This window comes from Ochotona curzoniae, unplaced genomic scaffold, assembly GCF_017591425.1.
Source record: "Ochotona curzoniae isolate NIBS_2020 unplaced genomic scaffold, NIBS_Ocur_1.0 contig_46, whole genome shotgun sequence".
Classification (NCBI taxonomy): Eukaryota; Metazoa; Chordata; class Mammalia; order Lagomorpha; family Ochotonidae; genus Ochotona; species Ochotona curzoniae.
The window spans coordinates 3,987,330-4,008,711 of record NW_024466340.1 but is presented as its reverse complement, the minus strand read 5'-3'; the positions used below and the strand labels follow the sequence as shown (position 1 = coordinate 4,008,711).

At 60.1% G+C, this 21,382-nt stretch overlaps 1 protein-coding gene across 6 annotated transcripts; it reads right to left on the bottom strand.

The window, feature by feature from the left end:
- Positions 1-93: 93 nt before the first annotated feature.
- On the bottom strand, positions 94-21,161 carry RASAL1 (RAS protein activator like 1). Of its 6 annotated transcripts, none has more exons than XM_040986954.1 (21): positions 20,915-21,161; positions 17,926-17,982; positions 15,468-15,581; positions 15,280-15,341; positions 14,030-14,159; positions 11,839-11,920; positions 11,587-11,718; positions 10,769-10,857; positions 10,098-10,215; positions 9,839-9,992; positions 9,445-9,509; positions 9,115-9,227; positions 7,137-7,329; positions 5,821-5,958; positions 5,162-5,306; positions 4,292-4,464; positions 3,907-4,044; positions 3,674-3,809; positions 1,858-1,978; positions 1,233-1,291; positions 94-1,037 (listed from the first exon to the last, which is right to left on the bottom strand). In XM_040986954.1, exons 1-21 carry the CDS (start codon positions 20,977-20,979, stop codon positions 895-897), a joined length of 2,427 nt encoding a protein of 808 aa, XP_040842888.1. In that variant the 5' UTR covers positions 20,980-21,161; the 3' UTR covers positions 94-894. The 6 variants fall into 6 exon arrangements, with proteins under 6 accessions (XP_040842888.1, XP_040842884.1, XP_040842885.1 ...); XM_040986950.1 differs by having other exon boundaries at positions 1,215-1,291; positions 20,915-21,066; XM_040986951.1 differs by having other exon boundaries at positions 3,907-3,960; positions 20,915-21,066.
- Between the last annotated feature and the right edge of the window lie 221 nt (positions 21,162-21,382).

Below are 21,382 nucleotides of genomic sequence, written 5' to 3'. Positions count from 1 at the left end.
CCCCAGAACACCCCGCCCCCGTCAAAAACAAGTTCAGGACCCCTGGATCTGCAAGTCTCCCAGTCAGCGTCTCTCCTCCCCAGACCCCTGTGGCTGTAGTGCTGGCTGCACCTCATCCCGGCCCCTGCTGGCCACTCGTGGTACAGCTCCTGTAGCCGTGGACTGCCCAGCCGGTAGCCAGTTATACAAAACCCAGAAAAGAGTCCTTGGAGGCCCTTCCGGTCCTGCCAACTGGTGTACTCTGAGGTTTGCACTCCCTCAGCCATAAAGTTGTGACCAGATCCGAGCTTCACCCATGACACCCAAGCCACTGACTGGGTCCTGGGCCCCAGACCCTCAGATTCTGAATCCATAGCTGGGAAGGTCCAGGTGTATGCATTTCCCACCTCAGTGGAATCCAGTGTGAAAGCCACAGCCCACACTCCTGTCTCACTTCCCACTGGGTCAGCCGAGGCTCAGACACAGGGAGAGAGCTGGGGCCCCAGGGGATGGGAGTCAGAGGCACCTGCCAGCGTGCGGGGGTGGGGGGTGCACGGGGCAGAGGGATTTAGACACGAACACCAGAAGGGCCGAGACCATTTAGTGCCTGTCCGGGGGCCATCAGGCCACTCGGGCATCGGGAAGTCGGGTGCAGCTGGAGCCAGAAGCTCAGGGCCACCCTGGCCTTGTCGGTGGTCTGGCGGATGGGCTTTCCATCCTGTCCACTCCAGTCTGACGCGTCCCAAGAAGGAGATGGGCTCAGTGTGAGGCTGGCCCCTAGGAGCGGGCTTCTGTGCCCCACCACGTTCTGGCCTTGGCACACAGGGCCAGGTGTGATGCCAGGAGCCTCCGGGCAGGCCACAGCATGGAGCGGTACAGGACAGCCACAGGGACACGAGGACACACTGCTATTCCTCAGGGCACCCGGGAGTGACTCAGGGTAGACCTTCCTTGCTCCTGCAGCTGGAACTCCTCGTGGGCTCTGTCCAAGTCTGACAGCACCTCCAGCAGGTGGGCAGCGGCTGCCCTCTGCTGGGCACCGACAGCAGGACAGCTTCCTGGGAGGAGGAGGAAGGGGTGGTCATGTTCGGGAGATCATGGTCACCTTGTGCTCGGGAGGGCTGTGTAACACACACACACACACACACAGCCCAGGCAGGGTGGGCACTGCCAGCCCAGGGGAAGGGCCTGGGGGCACCTGGGCGGGGAAGCAAAAGGATCTGTGAACCCCTTACCTCCCGTGGCACTGGCACCCTTCCCCATGCCTGCCTCAGGAGTTGCATCCACGTTGGGCTCCTCCAGGACTTTCATCCTGGAAGTTGAGAGAAAGACAAGGCTGGTTCCTGATTTTCAGGAAGCACCATCCTCCTCCTCACCTGCTTGGCAGACAGTCGGCTAAGCCATCTTCACCTGCCATCACCCGATCTCTCCTAAGTCATAAGTAATGCCCCTATGCTGATGACCACTGAGGCACGGAGAAGGGAAACAACTGGCCTGAGGTCACACAGCAGGAAATTCAGCGAAGGATGTGAGCCACAGGTCCTCGGCTTGCTCCTTAGCACCCCCCGCCCCGGGGCAGTGTCACTCACTCCGCTTTCCGGAAGAGGAAACTGAGCTAGAGGGCTGAAAGTCCCCCTCGAAGGCAGGGGCCAGAACTGAGTCCAGGCAGGTTAGCCCTGCATCCCAGGAAAGGGGAAAGGGTCATAGCCCAGGCTGAGGGCAAGCCTAGGAGACTGGCTTTCTGTGTGTAGCGTCTGCATCTGCCCAGGTCCAGGAAAAGAAGAGGCTCAAGGACCAGCTCTGCTGTGCAGCTCTGGCAGGGTGCACACCCTGGGGTTGCCTGGCAGGTGCACAGTGTAGGGAAGGGAGGGTGGCCACCTGAGCTGGTCCCGCCCCAGCAGCAGCTGCCGGTACACCGTCTGCATCTCGGCGTCGGGGTCCAGTGGGTCACTCCAGTCCCCGAGGGTGACAGCCGAGTGTGTGCGGCTGCACCCTGGAGCTGCGAGAGCGGGGGGAGGGGGAGAGGGAGAACCATTAGTTGGCCACAGAGGGCCCCATGGCCCAGCAGGCACTGGGCCCTGACCCTCCTGCTTCCCAGCTCTCTCCTCAAACCTGCCACTGCCTCCTGACAGACCATTCCCTGACAGACCTGCTTCACTGCCCCACTTTCTACTCCCAGGCTCGGGCCTCAGGAGCCTCTACAATCTCCACCCCTTAAAACCCATGCTGTCTCACCCTGGCCTGGGCTCATGCCTGCGACACTCTTGCTCACCCCAAACTCTTCCTCCAACTTCCCTATATCACACCTGTACCATTCAGGTCACATTTTAGCAGCACCTGCTCCAGGAAACCGCCCCTTGGACTCCCCCATTCCGAGGCTGGGTCAAAGTTGTTTTCTGGATTCTCAAAAGCTTCACCTTAACACTGGTAACATGGCATCATGGTTCCCACACAGGTCTGCGTACCCCTGGGCAGCTGGCACATACTCAGTGTTTTTTGTTTGTTTGGTTGGTTGGGTTTTTTTTTGTTTTGTTTTGTTTTTTGATTATTTGAAGGTGCCAGGGTTCAGAGTGATGGCTCATTTGGCTAATCGCCCCCTGCATGGACCTGGAGCCCATATGAGCACCAGTTTGTGTCCTGGCTGTTCCAGTTCCCATCCAGCTCCCTGCTTGTGGCCTGGGAACGCAGCAGAGGATGTCCCAAAGCCTTGGGACCCTGCACTCACACAGGAGACCTGGAAGAAGATCCTGGCTTCTGATCGGCTTGGCTCCAGCCATTGTGGCCACTTGAGGAGTGAACCAGCAGGTGGAAAATCTCTCTGTCTCTCCTTTTCTCTATAAATCTGCCTTTCCAATAAAAATAAATAAATATTTTAAAAAAAAACTTTTAAAAAGAAGGCAGAGAGACAGATCTTTTGTCTACTAGCTCACTCCCAAAGGAGCGCAGGAACTGAGGCCAAGGCAGGCTAAAGCCCAGAGCCCTGCAACTCTGTTGAAGTCTCCCATGGGTGGGCTCTCTCTCAAAGACCCAAGCATTTGAGCCATCACCCGCCGTCTCCTGTATCAGCAGGAAGCTGGAGCTGGGAGTGGAGCTGGGACATGGCCCTGGCACTTCAGTACCGGATGTAGGTGTTCGGGGGGGGCCGGGCATGTCTTAACAGTTGCTCCAAATGCCCACTCCCATGCTGGCAGCCCTGGTTACAGTCACTCATTCTGATTAGGCGCCACTCGCATACAGCAGTGTCTAAGTGTTCTGTGTAATACAGAGCTGGCACTAGTGGGTGAAGCAACTGCCCAACAATGCGACATCCCATACAGGCGCCAGTTCAAGTCCCGGCTGCTCTACTTCCTATCCAGCTCCCCACTCATGGCCTGGAAAAGGCAGTAGAGGAAGAAGGTCCAAATGTTTGGGACCCTGCACCCACAGGGAGGCCCAGAGAGAAGCCATGGCAGCCAGTTAGAGTGAACCAGTAGCTGGAAGATCCCCTTTCTCTCTGTAACCCTTTCAAAGAAGTACATCTTTTTAAAAACAATTCTAAAAGGTCTGTTTTCACCCCCATTTCACAGCTGAGGAGGCTGAGGCATGAAGAGGTGAAGCAAGTTGTCCACGGTTAGCCAAACAGCCCTGGGAAAGGCAGGCCACCTGCTGATGGACAGGAGGGAAGGCAAAGCCTACAGGCCACCCGCCTCCTCACCTGAGCGCTCAGTCTGGAGGCAGCAGGTCCAGCGTGCGCTGCGGAAGGCACCGGGGTGGCAGGCGGACAGCTTGTCCTGGTTGGGGGCGCTGGCCTTGCGCAGGGCTGACAGCCACTGGTTGAGGTCATTTAGGTTCTGCAGGGGAGGGGAGGTGGAGGGAGAGGAGGTGTCCGGGAACGGGGGACCAGGAGGAGCCCAGGGACATCCCGCAGCCCTCAGTGGGCGAGCCCACCTTGCACTGGAGGTAGGTGGTGTGCAACGGCCCCGAGCCGTCCCGCGTCACCACCTGCATCACGTGGGGCAGCTGGAAGGCTCCCTCGTCCACGCGCTCCACCGCGCAGATGTGCGACACCGGGATGGAGGAACGGGCCTGGGCGAGAGGAGACAGGCTAGTGGTCAGGCTGGCCTGGCCAGACCCAGGACAGCTCCCCACGAGCGGTGGAGTCGCCAGAGTGAGGGGCACGGTCCACCCTGTAGGGTCACAAGGGTCCACGCCCAGGATGTGCCCACACTGAAGGGCACCGGAGGGTGGGTGTGTGCAGGGGCGGACCCGAGCCCCGAACCTGCGGTTGCTGCAGGGTCCTGGAGTCACGCCCCCTACTCCCGTGGAGTCACACCTGACCCTCAGTGCTCTTGGAGTAAGACAGGCTCTCCCCGCTGAGCCAGAAGTAACGCTTCTTGAAGGCAAAGCGCGTGGCTAGGCCGGCTGGTTCCTCCTTGCGTTTCAGCAGGTAACCTTCACGGACAGTCGCTGAAGGAGAGACCAGCGCCCGGGAGGAGCCTCCGGCTTCTGGGAAAGGCGAGAAGGCAAGGCGGGGTGCTCAGGTGGCCCTGCCCAGGAGGATCTTGGTCTTCTGCACCCCAAGAGGCAGCAGGGGAAAAGGATTCCAGTTCCTGACATTGGCCATCCTCTCCCACCAGCGGGAACTTCAGGCAACCAGCAGGGGGCGCCCTGGACGCCAGAGCCCAGTCCCCAGGTACACCTGCTGCGGCCACAATCAGAAAGCAAGGCTCTGCCAGGGCTCCACCATGCCACAGCCAGGGCTTCCTGGGGCCCCTGTGTGGTTTGTACCCACCTGTGTCACCACCTGGGCCTGCATGGTGACAGGAAGCCCCTATGCTATGATCTGGCTCCCACTTCTCTGCTCCTGTTTCAGGGCTGTAACATGGGCTATTGCCCACTCAGATCCACCTTCCCCATCTGTGTGTCTTGTTCACATCCTCGGCCCCTGTCCTGGCTCCTGCCTCCTCCTCCTCAACCACAGCCCTGCTCCCAAGAGGGGTGACCCCCTGCCCAGCTATGACCCTCCCTGGCTGGGATGCCCTGGAGGCCAGGGCTCAAGTGCTGTGTGTCTCCAGGGCTTGGCACAGGACGAAGGAGCTGGATGTGGGAGTTGACCGAGCAGCTGATGCACAGGTGCAGTACTGAGACTTTGGGGAGGGATAGAGGTCCTGGGAGAGGCCAGGCCAGGGCCCCGGGAACTCACCCTCACCCTCCTCCACATCCACCAGCTGGTCCAGGAAGTCCCTGACACGCGAGATGCTCTGCAGCAGGAAGGGGTGCAGCGGGGCCATCCACAGCTCCTTGCCCTGGCCCAGCTGCTGGCCCAGGTTCCCAATGCTCTGCACGGCCTGGAGCAACAGAGCAAAGGCCGCCAGGGCCAAGGTTATGCATGGGGCAGCTCCTCTGTAAGCCCAGAACAGGGTCCCTCTGGGTACGCACGTGCCCTAGGCAGTGTCTGTCCCTGTCTCCTCCGTAGGGAATTTGCACACCCAGGACCTTTGTTGTGTTGCCTCCCGATCCCAGGCCTCGCGCGCGCGCACGCACACACACACACACACACAACCTGCCCAACCCCTCACACACACTCAGGACCCCTCAAACCCCTGCTTGTTGCATCTTTGCACATGACGCTTCATTCATACTAAGGTGTACAGGACCACCAGCCTGCCTTTTAACTTCCTTCCCGGAAGTCGGCTTGGGTTTTCAGAACAAATTCCTTCAACCTCTGGGAGAAACACTAGCAGGACATCTCAGCAGGGGTCCTTCAGATCTTGCGGTGGTATTGCTTTCCATCCCCCTGCTGCCACCCCCCCCTCCACCAGCTGAGAGTCCCCAGGATGTGAGTCCACAAGACCCCGGCACCTTGGCAAGCAGCAGCAAGGAGCGGCTGGTCTGGGGGTCCGCGTGCTGATCCCAGACGTCAAACAGCTTCGGAGTGAGGACAGCCGGCGCGAAGAATCGCAGGAAGAGAAAGCCACTGATGGCCAGGTACCTCACGTCCTGTGGGATGGTAGGAGAGAACAGCAGTGAGGGGGGGGTCCCCTGAACCTCCTCCCCAGGTGGGGAAGCAGCAGCATCAAAAAGCAAAAACTGGAGTTCCCGTGGAAGCGCATAAGATTAAGCCACACCCTGTGATGCCAGCAGCCCCTGTGGGCACTGGTTTGAGTCCTGGCTGCTCCACTTCCCCTCTTGCTTCCTGCTGAAGCAGAGAGATGGTGAAAGTGCCTGGGCCTCTGACACCCAGGTGGGAGACCTGGATGCAGTTCTGGGTTCCTGGCTCCGGCCTGGTCCAGTCCCAGCCATTGTGGGTATTTGCAGAGTGAGCCAGTGGATGGAAGATCTCTGTGTGTGTGTGTGTGTGTGTGTGTGTGTGTGTGTGTGTGTGTTTCTTTCTCGATGTCACTGCCTTTTAAATATTTTTAAAAGCCTCAAGTCAAGTAAAAAAATTTTTAAAGAAGAAAGAAAGAAACCCGAGACTGGTAATGCAAGCGGAAGTGGGCTGGGAAAGAGCTCAGGGACCATGGTGGTCAGCAAAGGAGAATTTTTCCCCCAAGCCTCAGCTTCTGCACCTGGGAAATGGGACAACACCATTAATCCTACACAACCAGACTCAGCCAAGCAACCTGGGAGCAGGCTTTGTGCCACGTGCAGTCAGGGGCCACCACCGCTACCCACTGTCACAATCAAGGAAGCAGAAGTTCAGGGTCTCCCAGGATCCATCTAAGATCTCCCAGCTGGGGACCAGACCGCAGGGAGAGACTGCATCCGGGCAGCCTCTTCCGCAGTACTCACCCTGGGGCATCACGTCCCCACTCCACAACCCAATCAGCTGAGGACTTGCCCCATCCAGTCACGAGTGGTGTCTCTCCCCTTCCCCCAGAAACAACAAGAAGAAATAGCAAATGTGGAAGCAATGAGTATACCTAACGTTCCCTAAACTGTGACCCTTCCCACCCTGATCAACCATGTAATCATGATTAAAAATAAAATTTATTTAAAAATAAAAAAAAAACCCAAAACATTAAAAAAGAAAATAGAGGCCCACTGTCAGAGCTGCAACAGCCTCAACAGCCCTGGTGGTTTTTTGCTTCCCCACGCTTTGCCCGGCCCCACAAGGCGGTCCCGCCTCTGCCCCTCCCCAGCCTCAGCCGCCCCCCTGCCCCCTGCCCACCGCGTACCTGGTGCTCTGCCTGGGGAAAGTACTCCCCCACACCCTGGTGCAGCTGCTTGAAGACGAGGCGCATGGTGGGTGGGCAGCGCCCCACGGAGCCCACGATGGCGTCCACGATGGGTCCCAGGTAGCCGGTCAGCAGCCCCAGGCTTGTCTCCCGCACCTGCTCCTCCGAGGCTGTGCCCTTGAAGGAGATCCTCCTGGGGAAGGGAGTGTGGCAGCGGCAGAGCCCCTCAGAGTCGGAGCAGACCAGCCACTGCTCAGAGCTTCCCTCTCCCCGCCCAGCCCCCTCCGCCTGGGTGGCCTCCCTCTGACCACTCCCACGCAGCCGCTTCCTGTGGTTTAATCACAGCTCTGGTGTTGGCGTGGTGGCATGGCATAGAAAGCTGCTGCCCAACATGCCGGCCTCCCTTAGGGACACCGGTTTGTGTCTCTGCTAATCGTCTCAGAAAACAGTGCAGGATGGCCCAAAGCCTTGGGACCCTGCCTCTGTGCGGGAGACAGGCTCAGCTCCAGCTGTTGTCGGCATCTGGGGGATGAGGCAGCGGATGGAGGGCCTCTCTTTAACTCTGCCTTTCAAATGTTTAAAGAAATCTCTAAACATACGACAAACACACAGCTCATTCCCACCCCAAGACATGCACCCCGACCCCAACTCAGGTCTCCCTCCTTGCCCGCACGGCGTCCCCTTCTCTGTCACCACCTGGTGGCTGTCACAGGCCCTTCCCTGCCATCCACCTCTCTTTGGGGGCTGCAGTAACTGTATCTCCGTGGAAGAGGAAGGGTAGCAGTGACATGTCTCCTGCTGCAGTCCCACTGTCCCCCTAAGCCTGGCCCGCACAAGCTGCTCAGTGCGGGCATGACCGAGCAGCATCTTCCTATGCTCATCTCCATCTCTCTCCTAGGCGTGAGGGTCTGCCTTGCCCAGGCCCAGCCTGAAGACTCCACGGGAACCCGGCCGTGCTTCCCAGACCTTCCCCACTAAGCCCGATTGTTCCCACCTAACAAAGAGACAGGTTTGAAGAAGCCACCTGCAGAGGCAAGAGCAGGACTTAGGGCTGCCTGTTGTAGCGTCTGCCCACTCCTGGTCCCTGCCAGGCCCCAGTGTCCCATGCCCAGCAAAGCCCTCAGCTCCTGCCCCCGTATCGACACTGCCTGCCAGCTCAACATGCTGGCTGGGTGACTCTGAGCAGCTGGCTTCTGGGTATTCCCAGCAGACCTCGGAGGGTCCGAAGGGATGAGCCAGGCCCTCAGAGAAGGTGAACTGCCCAGGCAGCTGGCTCTTGCAGCCCCAGTAGAACAAGCCCACCCAGGCTCCACCTGGAATAGAGAAAGTTCTGGGTAGCGAAGGGGGAACTGCCTGGCAGGGCTTGGCCTCCAGGCTAGTCGGCTTCCTCCTGGTCTGGCCCAAGGTTCCAGGCAGGTTCACAGCACCCCCCATGGCCTCAAACACCACCACACCACAGTCATAAAGTATCGGGCCTGGGTGCCTTGGTACCTGGTTAAGACGCCACCATATGTTCCTGTACTCTGTGTAGAGGGCCTGGGTTCAGCTCCTGCTGCCATGCACACTCTTGGATGGGGACCAGATTTGGTCTGACCCAGGCTCAGTCCCTCAGGGCATTGAAGAAGTGAGCAAGGAGAGTGGAGCCATTCTTTTTGTCGGTCTCTTTCTCACATTTTACATCTCTCAAATAAACAAATGCATTATGCAGGAAATAAACGAGATTCTGGACCGAGTAGCCACCACTCAGCAACAAATGAATGTGTCCTGGGCCCAAACAAGTGAGGCACAGGGAGGCCACTGGTCCGTCAGGGGGAGCAGGGCTGTGGTTTGAAACCGGGGAGCCCCGTGGGTGAGTCCTGCCCTAAGGCACTGCACCACACAGCCCAGGAAGCCACAGTCTCCAGATCTGCCCAATGTGGTTCAACCCGCAGCAGTGGGCAGGGCATAGGAGGCCAGGCCCGCCCCCAACCCTGCTCACCTGGCCCGGCCCAGGTCCATCTTGCAGGGGTCCAGCTCCATGTACTTCTTCTCCTCAAAGACTCGGCTGATCACGGGCTTGAGGACCTCGTGCAGGTAGCGCATGCCCACGAGCTGCGGGCAGGGAACGCTGAAGGCAGGGCCAGCGTGCTGGGGGTGTGGTGGCGAGAGGGGTGTGGGGCATCCATGCAGGGAACACCCAGCAGCTGAGGGGAGGCCTGGCCAAGTGCCAGCACTCAGCATCAGCTAGGCTACTCTGAGGCCAGCCAAGTGCTGGAGTACAGAAACACTCTGGGAAGGGGTTCCCCCAGGGAGGGCCTGCCACACTCACCTTCATAAACTGTTCCATGGACTTGGAGGCCAGGGAGTTAGAACGGAAGAGGGTGTTGGGGTCAGCTGGGAGGAAGGGAAGTGTTTGCTGGGATCCAGCTGGACCCATGCATCTGAGGCATAGGGGACAAGGTGGGGCACGATTCTTCCAGCCCTGATTGTCAGGGGGATCTGGGACCCCCAGTCACAGTACAGAGGCCCAGAGTGTCCAGGGTCCTACAGCTTATGAGGAGCTAACCAGGCTACCGTTGACCTTGGTATGGGGGAATACAGCACCAAGCTGCTGGCAGACACGAGCCCCTGCTCTGTCCTGGGGTCCCCAGGTCTCCTCCCAGCCCCTTTCCTGCAGAACATCATTCTGAGAGGGACAGCCAGGGGTTGCAATGGACGCTCACCGGTCCTGGCCATCTCCCGCCGGGTGAGGTAGTCCAGAAAGGGCACAGCCAGGCCCTGGCCCAGAAAGAGCTTCACCAGTTTGGTGGCCAGGTCCTGGCGGCAGTCCCCTAAGGTCAGTTCCTCCAATATGGCCAGGGGGCTAGTGACGTCCTCCTGGCCAAGAACATGGGATCAGAGAAGTGCCCCGGAGCTAGGGAACCTCAAAGCAAGAGGGGCTCCCCAAGAGAGTGAAAGGTCTGTCCCCACCCCAACATGCACCTCTGAGGGCCGCAGCACAGACTCCACAAGCAGCCGCATGAGAGGCTGGTAGTACGGGGATGGCAGGATGCGGTCCTCGGTCAGGCGGACCTTCAGCCGCAGGGCTCCCAGGGACCCCCTGAACGGAACCAGAGCACAAGTGAGGGAAGGAGGTCCCTGCGAGTTGATGCGGAGAACCCAGACAGGCATGGGCAGGTGCACATAAAAGAACAGGTGCAAGCAGAGGTTGACAGGTGTAAGCAGGCAGGGGCAAGTACAGGCCAGTGTGATGGGTGTGGCCAGTGGACACAGGCGTGTCCAGGAAACAAGCAGTGCGAACAGGAAGGAAGGGCGTCATCAGATACAGGCAAGAATGGACAGGTGCGGGCAGGTGTGAACTGATACAGCATAAACCATGAGGTTGGCACAAACGTGGATGGGATTGCACAAAGTAGAGGGGAGTGAACAGGTGTGGAAGGACCCAAGTTCAGGACACACATCTGCCAGTGTAAGCTGCCAGGTTGGCACGTGGGCAGTGAATGCAACTGGAGACACCCAACAAGGCATGTTTGCAGAACGGATGAGTGCACGGGTGAATGGGCTGGTCTGGTGACACCTTGTGAGCCAGCCCGGGCACCTAGGAGGATCTGCTCACAGACCGAGCACGGCCATCCCTCCACACCCACAGTTACCCAGCATCCTCCTGGGCTCCGGGGAAGGGCAGCAGGCGGAACCAGCCGTCGGGCGGCTTCTGCCGGAGAGCTTGAGGGGAGAACTCCACCTGGACGGGGTGGACACACTGACCCTCAGCCTGGCCTGGCCCTGCTGGGCTCATATCACACCCTGCTGCAACAGAGCTCAGCCTGCCCACCTACCAAGGAGCAGCCAGGGTCAAGGCACTGAGGGTCTCCAGGGGACTCTTGACCAACAGGCTCAGAGAGGTTGCAGTTGCCCAAGGCCACACAGCTACTGGAGACAGACTGCGTGTCCTGATTAGGGATTGTTTTTTTACTGAAGAGGCAGCATGGCAGGAAGAGAGCTCCCATCTTCACACTCCCTGAGTGCCTGCCAAGGCCGGGGCTGGGCCAGGGCCGCAGCTGGCAGCCAGCTGTACAAGAAAGGCTTCGGTCCTAGGACCAGACTGCTGTCACTTTAAGAAAGCTGTTCAGCCCATCATACCCCGGCTTTCCCATCCGTAGGATGGAGGTAACAGCAATCCAGACTCACAGGGTGGCTGTGAGGGTGTGAGCTGGAGGAGCACAGAGGGACCATCCTGTGTGCCCATGTGCCAGGATGAGGCTCCTAGCCCAGCCTGAGGCTCAGGCAGCTTCCTGTACCTGCGAGTCTGCCCTTCCCCACCTGCACAGTGCGCCATCACCAGGGCCTGCTCAGTGCCCCTGCCCTTCGGAACCCCAGGATGCCCAGCCCTCCCCACTCTTCCTTTTCTGCCTCCCCACCACATGTGCCACAGGGAAGGCACTGGGAAGGTGGCACGGGGAAGGACACTCACCATGCCCAGGAAGTCGTTCTTGCCCACCATGTCCCAGTCCCAGAGCTCCACCCGCAGAGGGGCCGGGGCGCCCGGCGTCTCCTGCAGCTCCAGCACTTCATCCCAGTACGGGAAGCGTGTCTTCTTGATGGTCTGGGGCCAGGCCAGGGAAGACAGGGTCAGTGAGGAAGGAAGTGGAGAGGATCCACCCCTCCCCCCACCAACCCTGCCCGCCCCCCGCCATGGGGTCCTGCCCAGCGCCCCACCACTCACCGATGTCTCCACACTCTGGCTGCCCCAAAACACCCGTGCAAAGGGGTCTGATGTACCGGAGATGTCCCGCGGGGCCAGGTCCCTAGAGCCAGATGAGCAAAAGGATGTGGGCCAGGACCCAGGCTGGGCCTTGCAAAGGTGAAGTTCAGGGACAGCAGGTAAGTCACCACTCAGAACATCCACAGGTCACACAGCAGGGCCTGGATTGGAGTCTCTGTTCCAGTTCCTTCCTTCCTTTCTTCCTTCCTTTCTTTTTTAAAGATTTATTTTTATTGGAAAGGCAGATTTACATAGAGGAGAGAGATCTTCCATTCACTGGTTCATCCCCCAAATGGCTGCAATGGCCAGAGCTAAACTCATCAGGGAGTTTGGGGCTTATTCCAAGTCTCCCACGTGGGCACAGGGTCCCAAAGGTTTGGGTCACCCTCTGCTGCTTTCCCAGGTCATAAGCAGGGAGCTGGATGGGAAGGGGAGCTTCTGGGACATGAACAGGTGCGCCTATGGGACACTGGCGCTTGCCAATAGAGGATTAGTCTGTAGAACCACTGCACCAGCTCCTGCTCTACTTCTCATCCCAGCTTCCTGTTATCGCATGCCCAGGGAGGCAGTGAACATCGACTCAGAGTTGGGTCCCTGTCACCCACAAGCGAGTCCTGGGCAAAACTGCTGGCTTCCAAACAGCCTGGCCTGGCCTTGGCTGTGATGGACATTTGAAGAGGGAGCCAGTGACTTGGAGAACTCTGTCTCTTCGTCTCTCAAAGTGACAGAAGGTCCATGCCACTGGTTCCCAAGGAAACGGTCTGGTCCACCTGCAGGGCCAGCTGTCCGTCTGTCCAGCCCCAGGGTCTTCCGCTTGCCTCACACCGTCCCCTGTAGAGGCACCGAGATGAGGAAACCGAAGCACAGGAAGTCATTAGGGGAGGGGAGGGCTGCCCATGTCCAGAAGACCCTCATGGCGAAAGGCACTTGCAAGGGAGTGGGGCCTGGCTCTGCACCCACTAGCCAGGCAGTTTCAGGAAAGGTCACTTTGCCTCTCTGACCCTCAGTGTCCTCATCTGGCAAATGGGCATAACAACAGACCAGGTGCACAAGGTCCAGGTTTCCAGGAGACAGAAGATTTAGGAGACTCTGCACTACACTGGCAGGTGGCAAAGACTTGGCTCATTCATTCATTCACTCAACAAACACTGCAGCCCACACCCCACCAAGGACCCAGGAAGAAAGTGGGACCCTCTGCCCCTGGTTGCCATGACAGTGTCAAATCCCATCCTAGGAAGCTTATTTAGCCTCTTTCCCAAAGTTGCCTAATCCAAGGACTACATTCCTCCTCCATCCTGCAGAGGGTGGGGGGCTGCTTGCTTTCCCCTTTCTCCCTTCCCCCTCCGCCCCAGCCCAGGCTCCACAGCCTTCTGTGGTTTCCTAGGAGCTGGCCCAGTTGCTAAGCGACAGCAGTTGGTCCCTTGCTTGTTTGCAAGGATCCCACACAGCGCTGTGGCTGCGGAAGGGACTGTGGGCCCGGAGAAGGCAAGGACCCCTGGCCCACGCTCAGTCCTTGAGCCGGTCCCCTGCCTCCCTCCCACTCTAGGGCCCCTCCCCAACCCAGAGCCAGAGTGGTGGGGGAGGGATGTGATATGGGGGAGGTAGAGCTCTAGAGGCAGCGGAAAAAGCACAGAGAAGGCAACGAAAGGGGGGACGGTCACACAGCAAGTCAGGATCTGAGATTATGCCCAGCCTGGGTGAGGGCTGGAAGAGTGGGAGGTGGGAAAAGGTGGAAAGAGTTGAGGAAGGGAGGAAATGAGGGAGGGCAGGTAGAGGGAGGAGGACAGGGCCGCACGGACGAGGAGAGCTCCCTGAGCTGTGGTGCCCCTTGGGGCTCATCTTCCCTCTGGCGTTTTCCGCATAGGCCAGCCGCTGCCCCCGCCCCACGCCCAGCCTCTGGGCCAACAAACCCGCTTTTCTGCCCGCTGCAGTCTTATTGAATCTCCTGCACACTCACTTGCTGGGCCGTCCTGAGTGGCCCAAGGTTTGCTGCCCCGCCCCTTGGAACTCAAGGAGGAGTTGGCTGGTGCCTTGCGGTATAGAAATTTGCAGTCCCATAAGCCACAGTGAGAAAGGCCCAAAGCCCAGAGAACAGGTAGAACCCAGGGGAACCTGTGATCCCCTGGCTCCCTGGCCTCCCTGGTAAGCGTACCTGGCCTGCAGCACATGGCAGCGCAGCCGACGGCCCCGCACGTCCTCCTGCACCTGCACGGCCAGGCGCACCTCGCCCTGCACCTCAGCGTCTGGGTCCACCCGGCTCAGGTTGATCCAGCTGTCGATGCCTGCAGGGCACACTCATTTTACACCTGCCACATCCTGGGCACTGCGTTCCCCCACCCTCCCATGGGCAAGGCCATTTCTTAGACCTCTAAGTGGCAAAGAAGTAGAGAGGCCCAGGGTGGCAGATTATTGCCCATGACCCCACACAGCTCATGAATGGCACAGCTATAATCTGCGGGGAGTCCAAACGATACTCTTTGCCACACCTGACCAGCATCCCCATCCCATATGCACAGAATTCCCACCACTGAACCACAACTCAGTAAGCCCTCGCCTGCCTGCCCTGCCCCTCTCAACATCCCATTCACCGTAGCTGTGAGCTTGCAGCCCCCTCGGTTGTCCCCTTGACTGTAGCCTGCATTTTTCCCTCTAAATTTCAGGGCTGTATCTTTGACATTCTGGTTTGACCCTAGCATGTTCAGATAAGAACGTTTTTGACTCTGCTGAGTACAGACTGTACTTCTACTTATTATTTTTCTTTAACTCTACTTGAAAGACAGAGGCAGAGAGAGAGAGAGCCAGCAAGCTCCTATCGGCAGGCTCCTTCCCCAAATGCCCACGGAAGCCGAGGCTGGGCCAGGCTGAAGCCAGGGACCTGGAGCTCCCTCTGGGTCTCCCATGCAGGTGGCAGGGGCCCACCACAGCCTCTGCTTCGGAGGGCACACATTAGCAGGAAGCTGGGACATAATCGCAAGTCTTCTGCCCGTATGGGATGGATGCAAGCCTTCCAAGTACTGTCTCAACCACAGCACCAAATGCTTGCCCTTCTTGTATTTTAAAAAGGCAGAGAGAGATCTTCCATCTCCTGGGTCACCCCAGGGCTGGGCCTGCCTGATGACAGGATCCCAGAACTCCATCCAAGTCTCCTCCCATGGGTGGCAGAGGTCAAGAACTTGGAACATCCTCCTATGCCTTCCCAGGCAAATTAACAACGACTGATCCAGCCCTGGCTGCTGCAGCCACTCAAAGTGGATGCTGGTGGACGGACGATAGCTTGCTAGCGCTCTCTCTATGTAACTTTGCTTTCCAAATACATTTTTTTGAAGTGTCTGAGTTTCTGCAAGGCCGTGGGTGGGTAGTTTTTCACGCACACAGCAAGTGACTCAGGAGCGACCCTCTCACCTCGGGGGTCGGCCACGATCGCATCCCTGCTCAGTGAGATCTTGCCGATGATGTCATCATGCCTGAGCCAGAGAGGACAGGTGAGGGCATGGAGTGCCAGGGGCAGGCGGCTAGGGACACAACCTCCACTTCCCGCTTCCATTCCCCAGCACCTAGGCTTAGGACCCCCACACGTCCCCACCACACACCCAACGGTGTCCTCGTCCAGCACGTAGAAGGCCAGGTGGTGGAAATCCAGCGGCAGGTGCACCGTGTATTCCTCACCCCAGAAGGGGCTCAGGCTCCGCCAAACAGTCGCTGTCCTGCCAAAGGGCACACACGGGCTGGGGCTGTGGGGCACGCATGGGCTGGGGCTGTGGGGCACGCATGGGCTGGGGCTGTGGGGCACATACGGGCTGGGGCTGTGGGGCACGCACGGGCTGGGGCTGTGGGGCACGCATGGGCTGGGGCTGTGGGGCACACACGGGCTGGGGCTGTGGGGCACGCACGGGCTGGGGCTGTGGGGCACGCATGGGCTGGGGCTGTGGGGCATGCACGGGCTGGGGCTGTGGGGCACATACGGGCTGGGGCTGCTGGGGCATGCACAGGCTGGGGCTGTGGGGCACGCACGGGCTGGGGCTGTGGGGCACGCATGGGCTGGGGCTGCTGGGGCAGACAACTGGACATACACACATATCCAGAGGACCACAGACCCCTCTCCTAGGAGCACACACACACACCCCAGAGATGGACATACCCGCTTAATCACCATAACCCTCCAAGGCAGGCTCTCTTATCTTTCCAATTGTATAGGTGAACAAATTGAGGCACAGGGGTCAACACACACACCCACACACACACAATCCTATACATAGACACAGTGCAACAGTGCAACCAAGGGTCCAGGTCCACACACAGAGGCTCACAGGGACCCGCAGAGAGTGACAAACACCGAGACAGAAACACATTCACACATGCGCAGGCTCATAGTCATGCCCTCGGAAGTGTCTAGAAATATGGCCCTGCGTGCTTGCAGGAGGCTTGATCCGTGCAGACAGACAAGGAGAAAGCAGACAGTCATACAGGGAGACAGCCGGGTGTGCATTCACACACACACACACACACACACTTTGCCCAGACGGTGGCTGAGCCAGGGCTGCGCTCTGCAGGCCAGGGGCTTTGCTACTGTCCTGGAGCCCTCTCCAGGGGCAGGCGTCCTCCCTTGGGACACAGCGGGAAAGCCACCGATGGAGTAGGGGGGAGCTCAGTGGCATCGTTGGGTTTGGGGTGGTGGGCGTGGCAGTGGAGAGTGGAGGGGGAGCTAACTGGGTTGAAGCAGGGACAGACGATGGGGATAGGAGACCTAGAAGTCTGGGCTGGCATGTGTAAAGGCCCTGAGGCAGTACAAGTGTGCCCAGTGTGATTAATAAACAAGAGTGCCGCCAGCGCCCAGGAAGTCAGCAAGGGCCGAGCTCGCGGGGCAGACACAGGAAGGTGAGGGATGAAGACAATCTCAGCTGTAGGTGCCACAAACAGCAGCTCTGCTTTGGCACTCTGAAGTCACACTTCCTGTTCCCCGGCAGGAAACAGAATCTACCTTACACACCCACGTGTCTGTCGGCAAGGTTGGGTTCCCTCCGGCTGCTCCCTCCCTCCCTCTTCTCCCTGCCCCCTCCCCTAAGACACACCCACATACACATCCCTGCCCAGGGCCACTGCATCACACAAACCCACTCTCCTTCCCACCCAGAGAGTCCTCCAGGCTTCCCAAGGTCTAAGCAAGGAGGCTCCATGTGGCCCTGAGAGGGGGAGCCAGCACCCTGAGGTCCCAGAGCCAAGGGGCTGGCATCACAGAATGGGGTGAGGGGGTGCCAGAACAACAAGGAGGGGCCAGTGGTGCCATGATTCCCCTCCCCAATGCAGGTTCCCCTCCCCCAGCTCCCAGCCCATCTGTGTCAGGAGCATCCTGAATCCTCCCGTCTCCATAGGAACCAGGGCCTCCGCTGCCCAGCCTGCGGGGGTGGGTGCCAAGCACGGCCCAGCTCCATACCCCTCTCCAAGACTCCTTCATACTTGCTCTCAGGGGCACCGGGGTGCACAGCCAGGCAGGCAGGGGCATGGGTGCTCACATGCCTGTGCTGAGGAACACATACATACCCACTGACCCACGCACCAGCCCACACTCCCACAGGGACATGCACACGCACTGCCAGGCACACACGCCAGCCCTGTGACTCTCCCACACTCACTCACCAGCAGGTCCAGCTGGCCGAACACACCAACCCCCTACCCTCCTACTACCCCCCTCCCCACAAGCCCTGGTGCCCGCAGCACCCAGCAGGCCCGGAACCAACCAGTCCAGCCAAGCGTGAGATGCCCACCCCCGAGGAAGCCGCCGTGGGCGGGGCCAGCTGGCAGCCGCTGAGTCAGTCCTGGGCAACCAACAGGGACATCACTGGGTCCTTGGGGAGAGGCATCCACTTGGACGGTGGGGCTTGATGTGGTGAGGAACTGGCAGCCCCCAATTCAGGTCCCAGGGACCCTGGGCTTCAACGCATGCACCATCAGGTGCATCAGGCCCCCCATACCCCTCAGTGGGCAACCAGTGTCCCCAATTCCTCTGTCCAGTGAGCATCCTGCTATGGGCCCAGCATCTCCTGGCCTCACCTGGCCACCACCTCGTCGTCCACTTTGACCAGACAGTAGGGGTCACTGCTTCCAGACCTGTGGGAAGAGGACATAAGGGGAGAAGGATATGAGGCTGCAGGCTCCACCATCCCTGCGAAGACAGGGCAGACCCAGGTTCATAGAGGGCAGGAGAGTTGCCCAGGGCCACACAGCAGGCCCAGGGAAGATGGACCTCAGGGTACCTGCAGGAGACAGCATCACGGCCCAGGTCACCCACACACCCACCCATCAGGGACCTGGCCCACCACATCACCCACTGCTCCGGAAATTTCCACCCAGAAGAACAGGACCTGGAGTTCCCAGGAAGTGGGGAGCCCTGACTCCCCAAGATCCCAGTACAACGTTGAAGGGGAGAGTGTGTGCTAGAGTTAGTGCCATGGCCAGCCACCTTGGTCTCAGTTTCCATACTCTGGCAGTGGGGCTGTCACCAGCCCACACTCCTCCTAGCACATGGAGGGGGTCGCAGGGATCAGACCAGAGGAGGGGCTCAGAGTCCTCTCCCACTAGGGACATACTGCCTCCCCCCAGCTTCTTCTTTTGGTGGGATTTCCTGGACAGGGCTGACTCCCCTTTTCTCAGCCCAACACGCTCCCAGCCTGCCTGTTCTTTACAGATGGGATTCTGGCCCAGGGTTACAGGGCTCACACACACACACACACACACACACACACACACACACACACACCAGCCAACGGCCCCTGCCCCCATCCAAATGTTCTCCTGCCCACCCCATCCCCGCCATGACTCTGTCTCTGCCATCCCCTCTCCATGTTGGTGACAGATCCACTGGGAGAGGGCTGTAGGCTCCAAGTGTCAGCTCCAGCCTTGGTTTTGTCTGGGTGAGCCCGACCCTCTGTTTCCCTCCCTGCACCCCTCACCTCGGACACTCTGGCTGGGGTCTCTCAGGTCTCCCAGCTGGCTTTTGCTGAACATGGTGCCTTGGGGCTCAGCCTGCAGCTCTACCTCTGAGTCCCCTCCCCAGCGGGTGGCCCATGCCAACTGTCCTCCCTCAGGGTCCACCTTGAGCCAGTAGATGTAGAAAACCCAACCATGTCAGCCACTTCAGTGCAGGTTCGGGCGTCAGACTGGCTGGGATCCCAGCCCGCACAGGGCCCCCCGTGGGAGCCCAGCTCAGCAGGCCAACACCAGGGTACTGACGCACAACGGCCTTATCTAGCTCCCATCAAGTGGGGTTGCCAGGGAGGGAGGAGGCGGCCCCTGCCAGGACCTGGCCTCTCCCACGGTCCCCACTGCAGCCCAAGCAGGGGGAAGAAGCAGCCCTCCTCAGCCATCTCCACCCCAGGCTGGTTTGTGGCGCAGAACCTGGCAGGGTTCCAGCCTGCTGTGTGGCCTTGGGCACCAGATTTCTGTCTCTGGTCATCATTTTCCCTGATATACCATGGAAATGTCAGGAGGACCCAAATGTGAACTGGCCTGAAAGTGAGTGAGCGCTCAATGGCGGGCCTCTCCCTCGCCACCTCCACAGCCTCACCCCGTCTCCCCGAGAACGGGACTGAGGGAATGCATGCCACAGACGTGGGAACCCCACCAAGCGGGGCTGAGTCCCTTGGGAGAAGGAAGCGGAGAGCCAGGGGGACCTAGGCAGGGTAGCTGGGACCCAGCAGCAACTTGTTTTGCTCTGGAGCGTGGCCCACCCCAGAGCTGAATGATCGGGGAGAGGCGGCCAAGCCAGGCAGGGACCTGGTGAAGCTCAAACACCTGCTGCTTACGCAGAATCTTCCAGCTGGGACTGATGGGACAGCAACCCCTCTCTGCGGCTCCCTCTGTGGCCAGCAGCTGGCCTGTGCTCCCTACCCTCACTACTCCAGACTTCTCCCCCCTCTCTGGGGCTCTAAGGGACTTCTCAGAGAGAGGGTGACGGCAACGGGTTCTCTGCTTGCATCTCAGGTGTATGTTTATTTGGGGAAGCTGATTAAGACCCAGTCGCTAAAATTGCTCTCAACAGCTCCCCCCTCCCCTGCCCGCCACCATCACAGCTGCAGTGTTGGGGGCGGGGGTGTCAGCAGTCAGCTGAGCACCGGATGGGAGCCAAGCGCAGGTCCCCCCTGCATGTTCCTGCTCACCTGGCCCGCAGGTAAACCCTAACAGGTGCTCTACCCTCACGGCAAGGTCTGAGACCCTGGCCATCCTGAGGGAGACTGTTGCCTGAAGCTCCCACTGCCCAGACAGGGCCAACGGAGGTCCAGAGAGCAACAGCAGGTTCAAGGTCACAGAGCAGATGTCCACACCTGTCCCCAGTGCTGACGCTCTCAGGGCCCCTGCTGGGCTCCCCGCTAAGCACCTGGGGTGGAGGGGAGAGAAGGGAGACGCTGCCACTCTGCTCATTCAACAAATGCAGACTCAGCCTTGAGGGGAAGCAGGGCCAGGGAAGGGGGTTGAGGGGAGCCCCAGGGTTCCCCACCCTCTACCTCCCTCACCCCTGGCCAGCGGACCTCTCAAACAGCCACCTACAGCCTGCATTGGTTACCACAGGGAACTCAGGGCAGTCAGTCAATAGGACCACCACCTGGGCACCCACTGCAACCCAAAGCCCCACACGCAGAAGCTGCTGGCCACATGTGCAGCCTCCCCAAGGGTCCCTGGGTAGGAGCCCCGCCCAGGCTTAGAGAAACCTCACCTCTCTCCCCTGCCCCCTCCACACCCCTCCCATGCTACCTCCAGCCCTGGAAGACACCCCCTCTTTAGGTTTGGTGGGTGGGGGGGCCCAACACACCCCCTCCCGGAGCAGGGCGGGGCATTTACCGAGTCTTGGAACCGCACCACCACCACCATCAGGACAGCAGCAGGCATGGGCCCTCATGCCGGGTCTTGGACGAGCATCCCCCGGGCCCGCCCCCCACGCTACCCTGCCGCTGACCCTGCCCAGCGCCCGCCGAGGGTGACCCCAGCCCCAGCGCACGCGGGGTGCGGCCCTCGCTCCCCCGAGAGGGGTGGGGGAGGCACTCACACGTCCTTGGCGGGCAGCGCCCGGCCCTCGACCACGCGGATGTTCAAAGAGCTGCTCTTGGCCATGGCGCCCAGCCCCAAACTTTCCGGCTGGAGGGCAGCACCGGAGGGGCACCTACATGTCACCAGCTGCGGACCCTGCGCCCTCCCGGCTTCTCCGCGTTGCTGGGGCGCGACCCGCGGAGCTGGACGGCAAGGAGCAGGTGCAGGTGCCGGGAGAGGGGACGCGCTCCCGGGCGCCACAGGTAGGAGCGGCGCTCAGAGCAGGCAGCGCGCGCGCACGGGGGCTCCCCACCGATTCCTGCCTCGGCGGCTGCGGCTCGGGGCGGGCAGGGGGAGGGAGACGGCGGCCCAGGGCCCTCCCCCGATCCCCGCCTCCCGCGGGGTCCCCCCCTCCCGCCTTCGGACCCCCCGCGCGCGCCCTCTGCCGGAGCCCCAGGCTTGCGGGGCGCGCGGAGACTGGCACTGC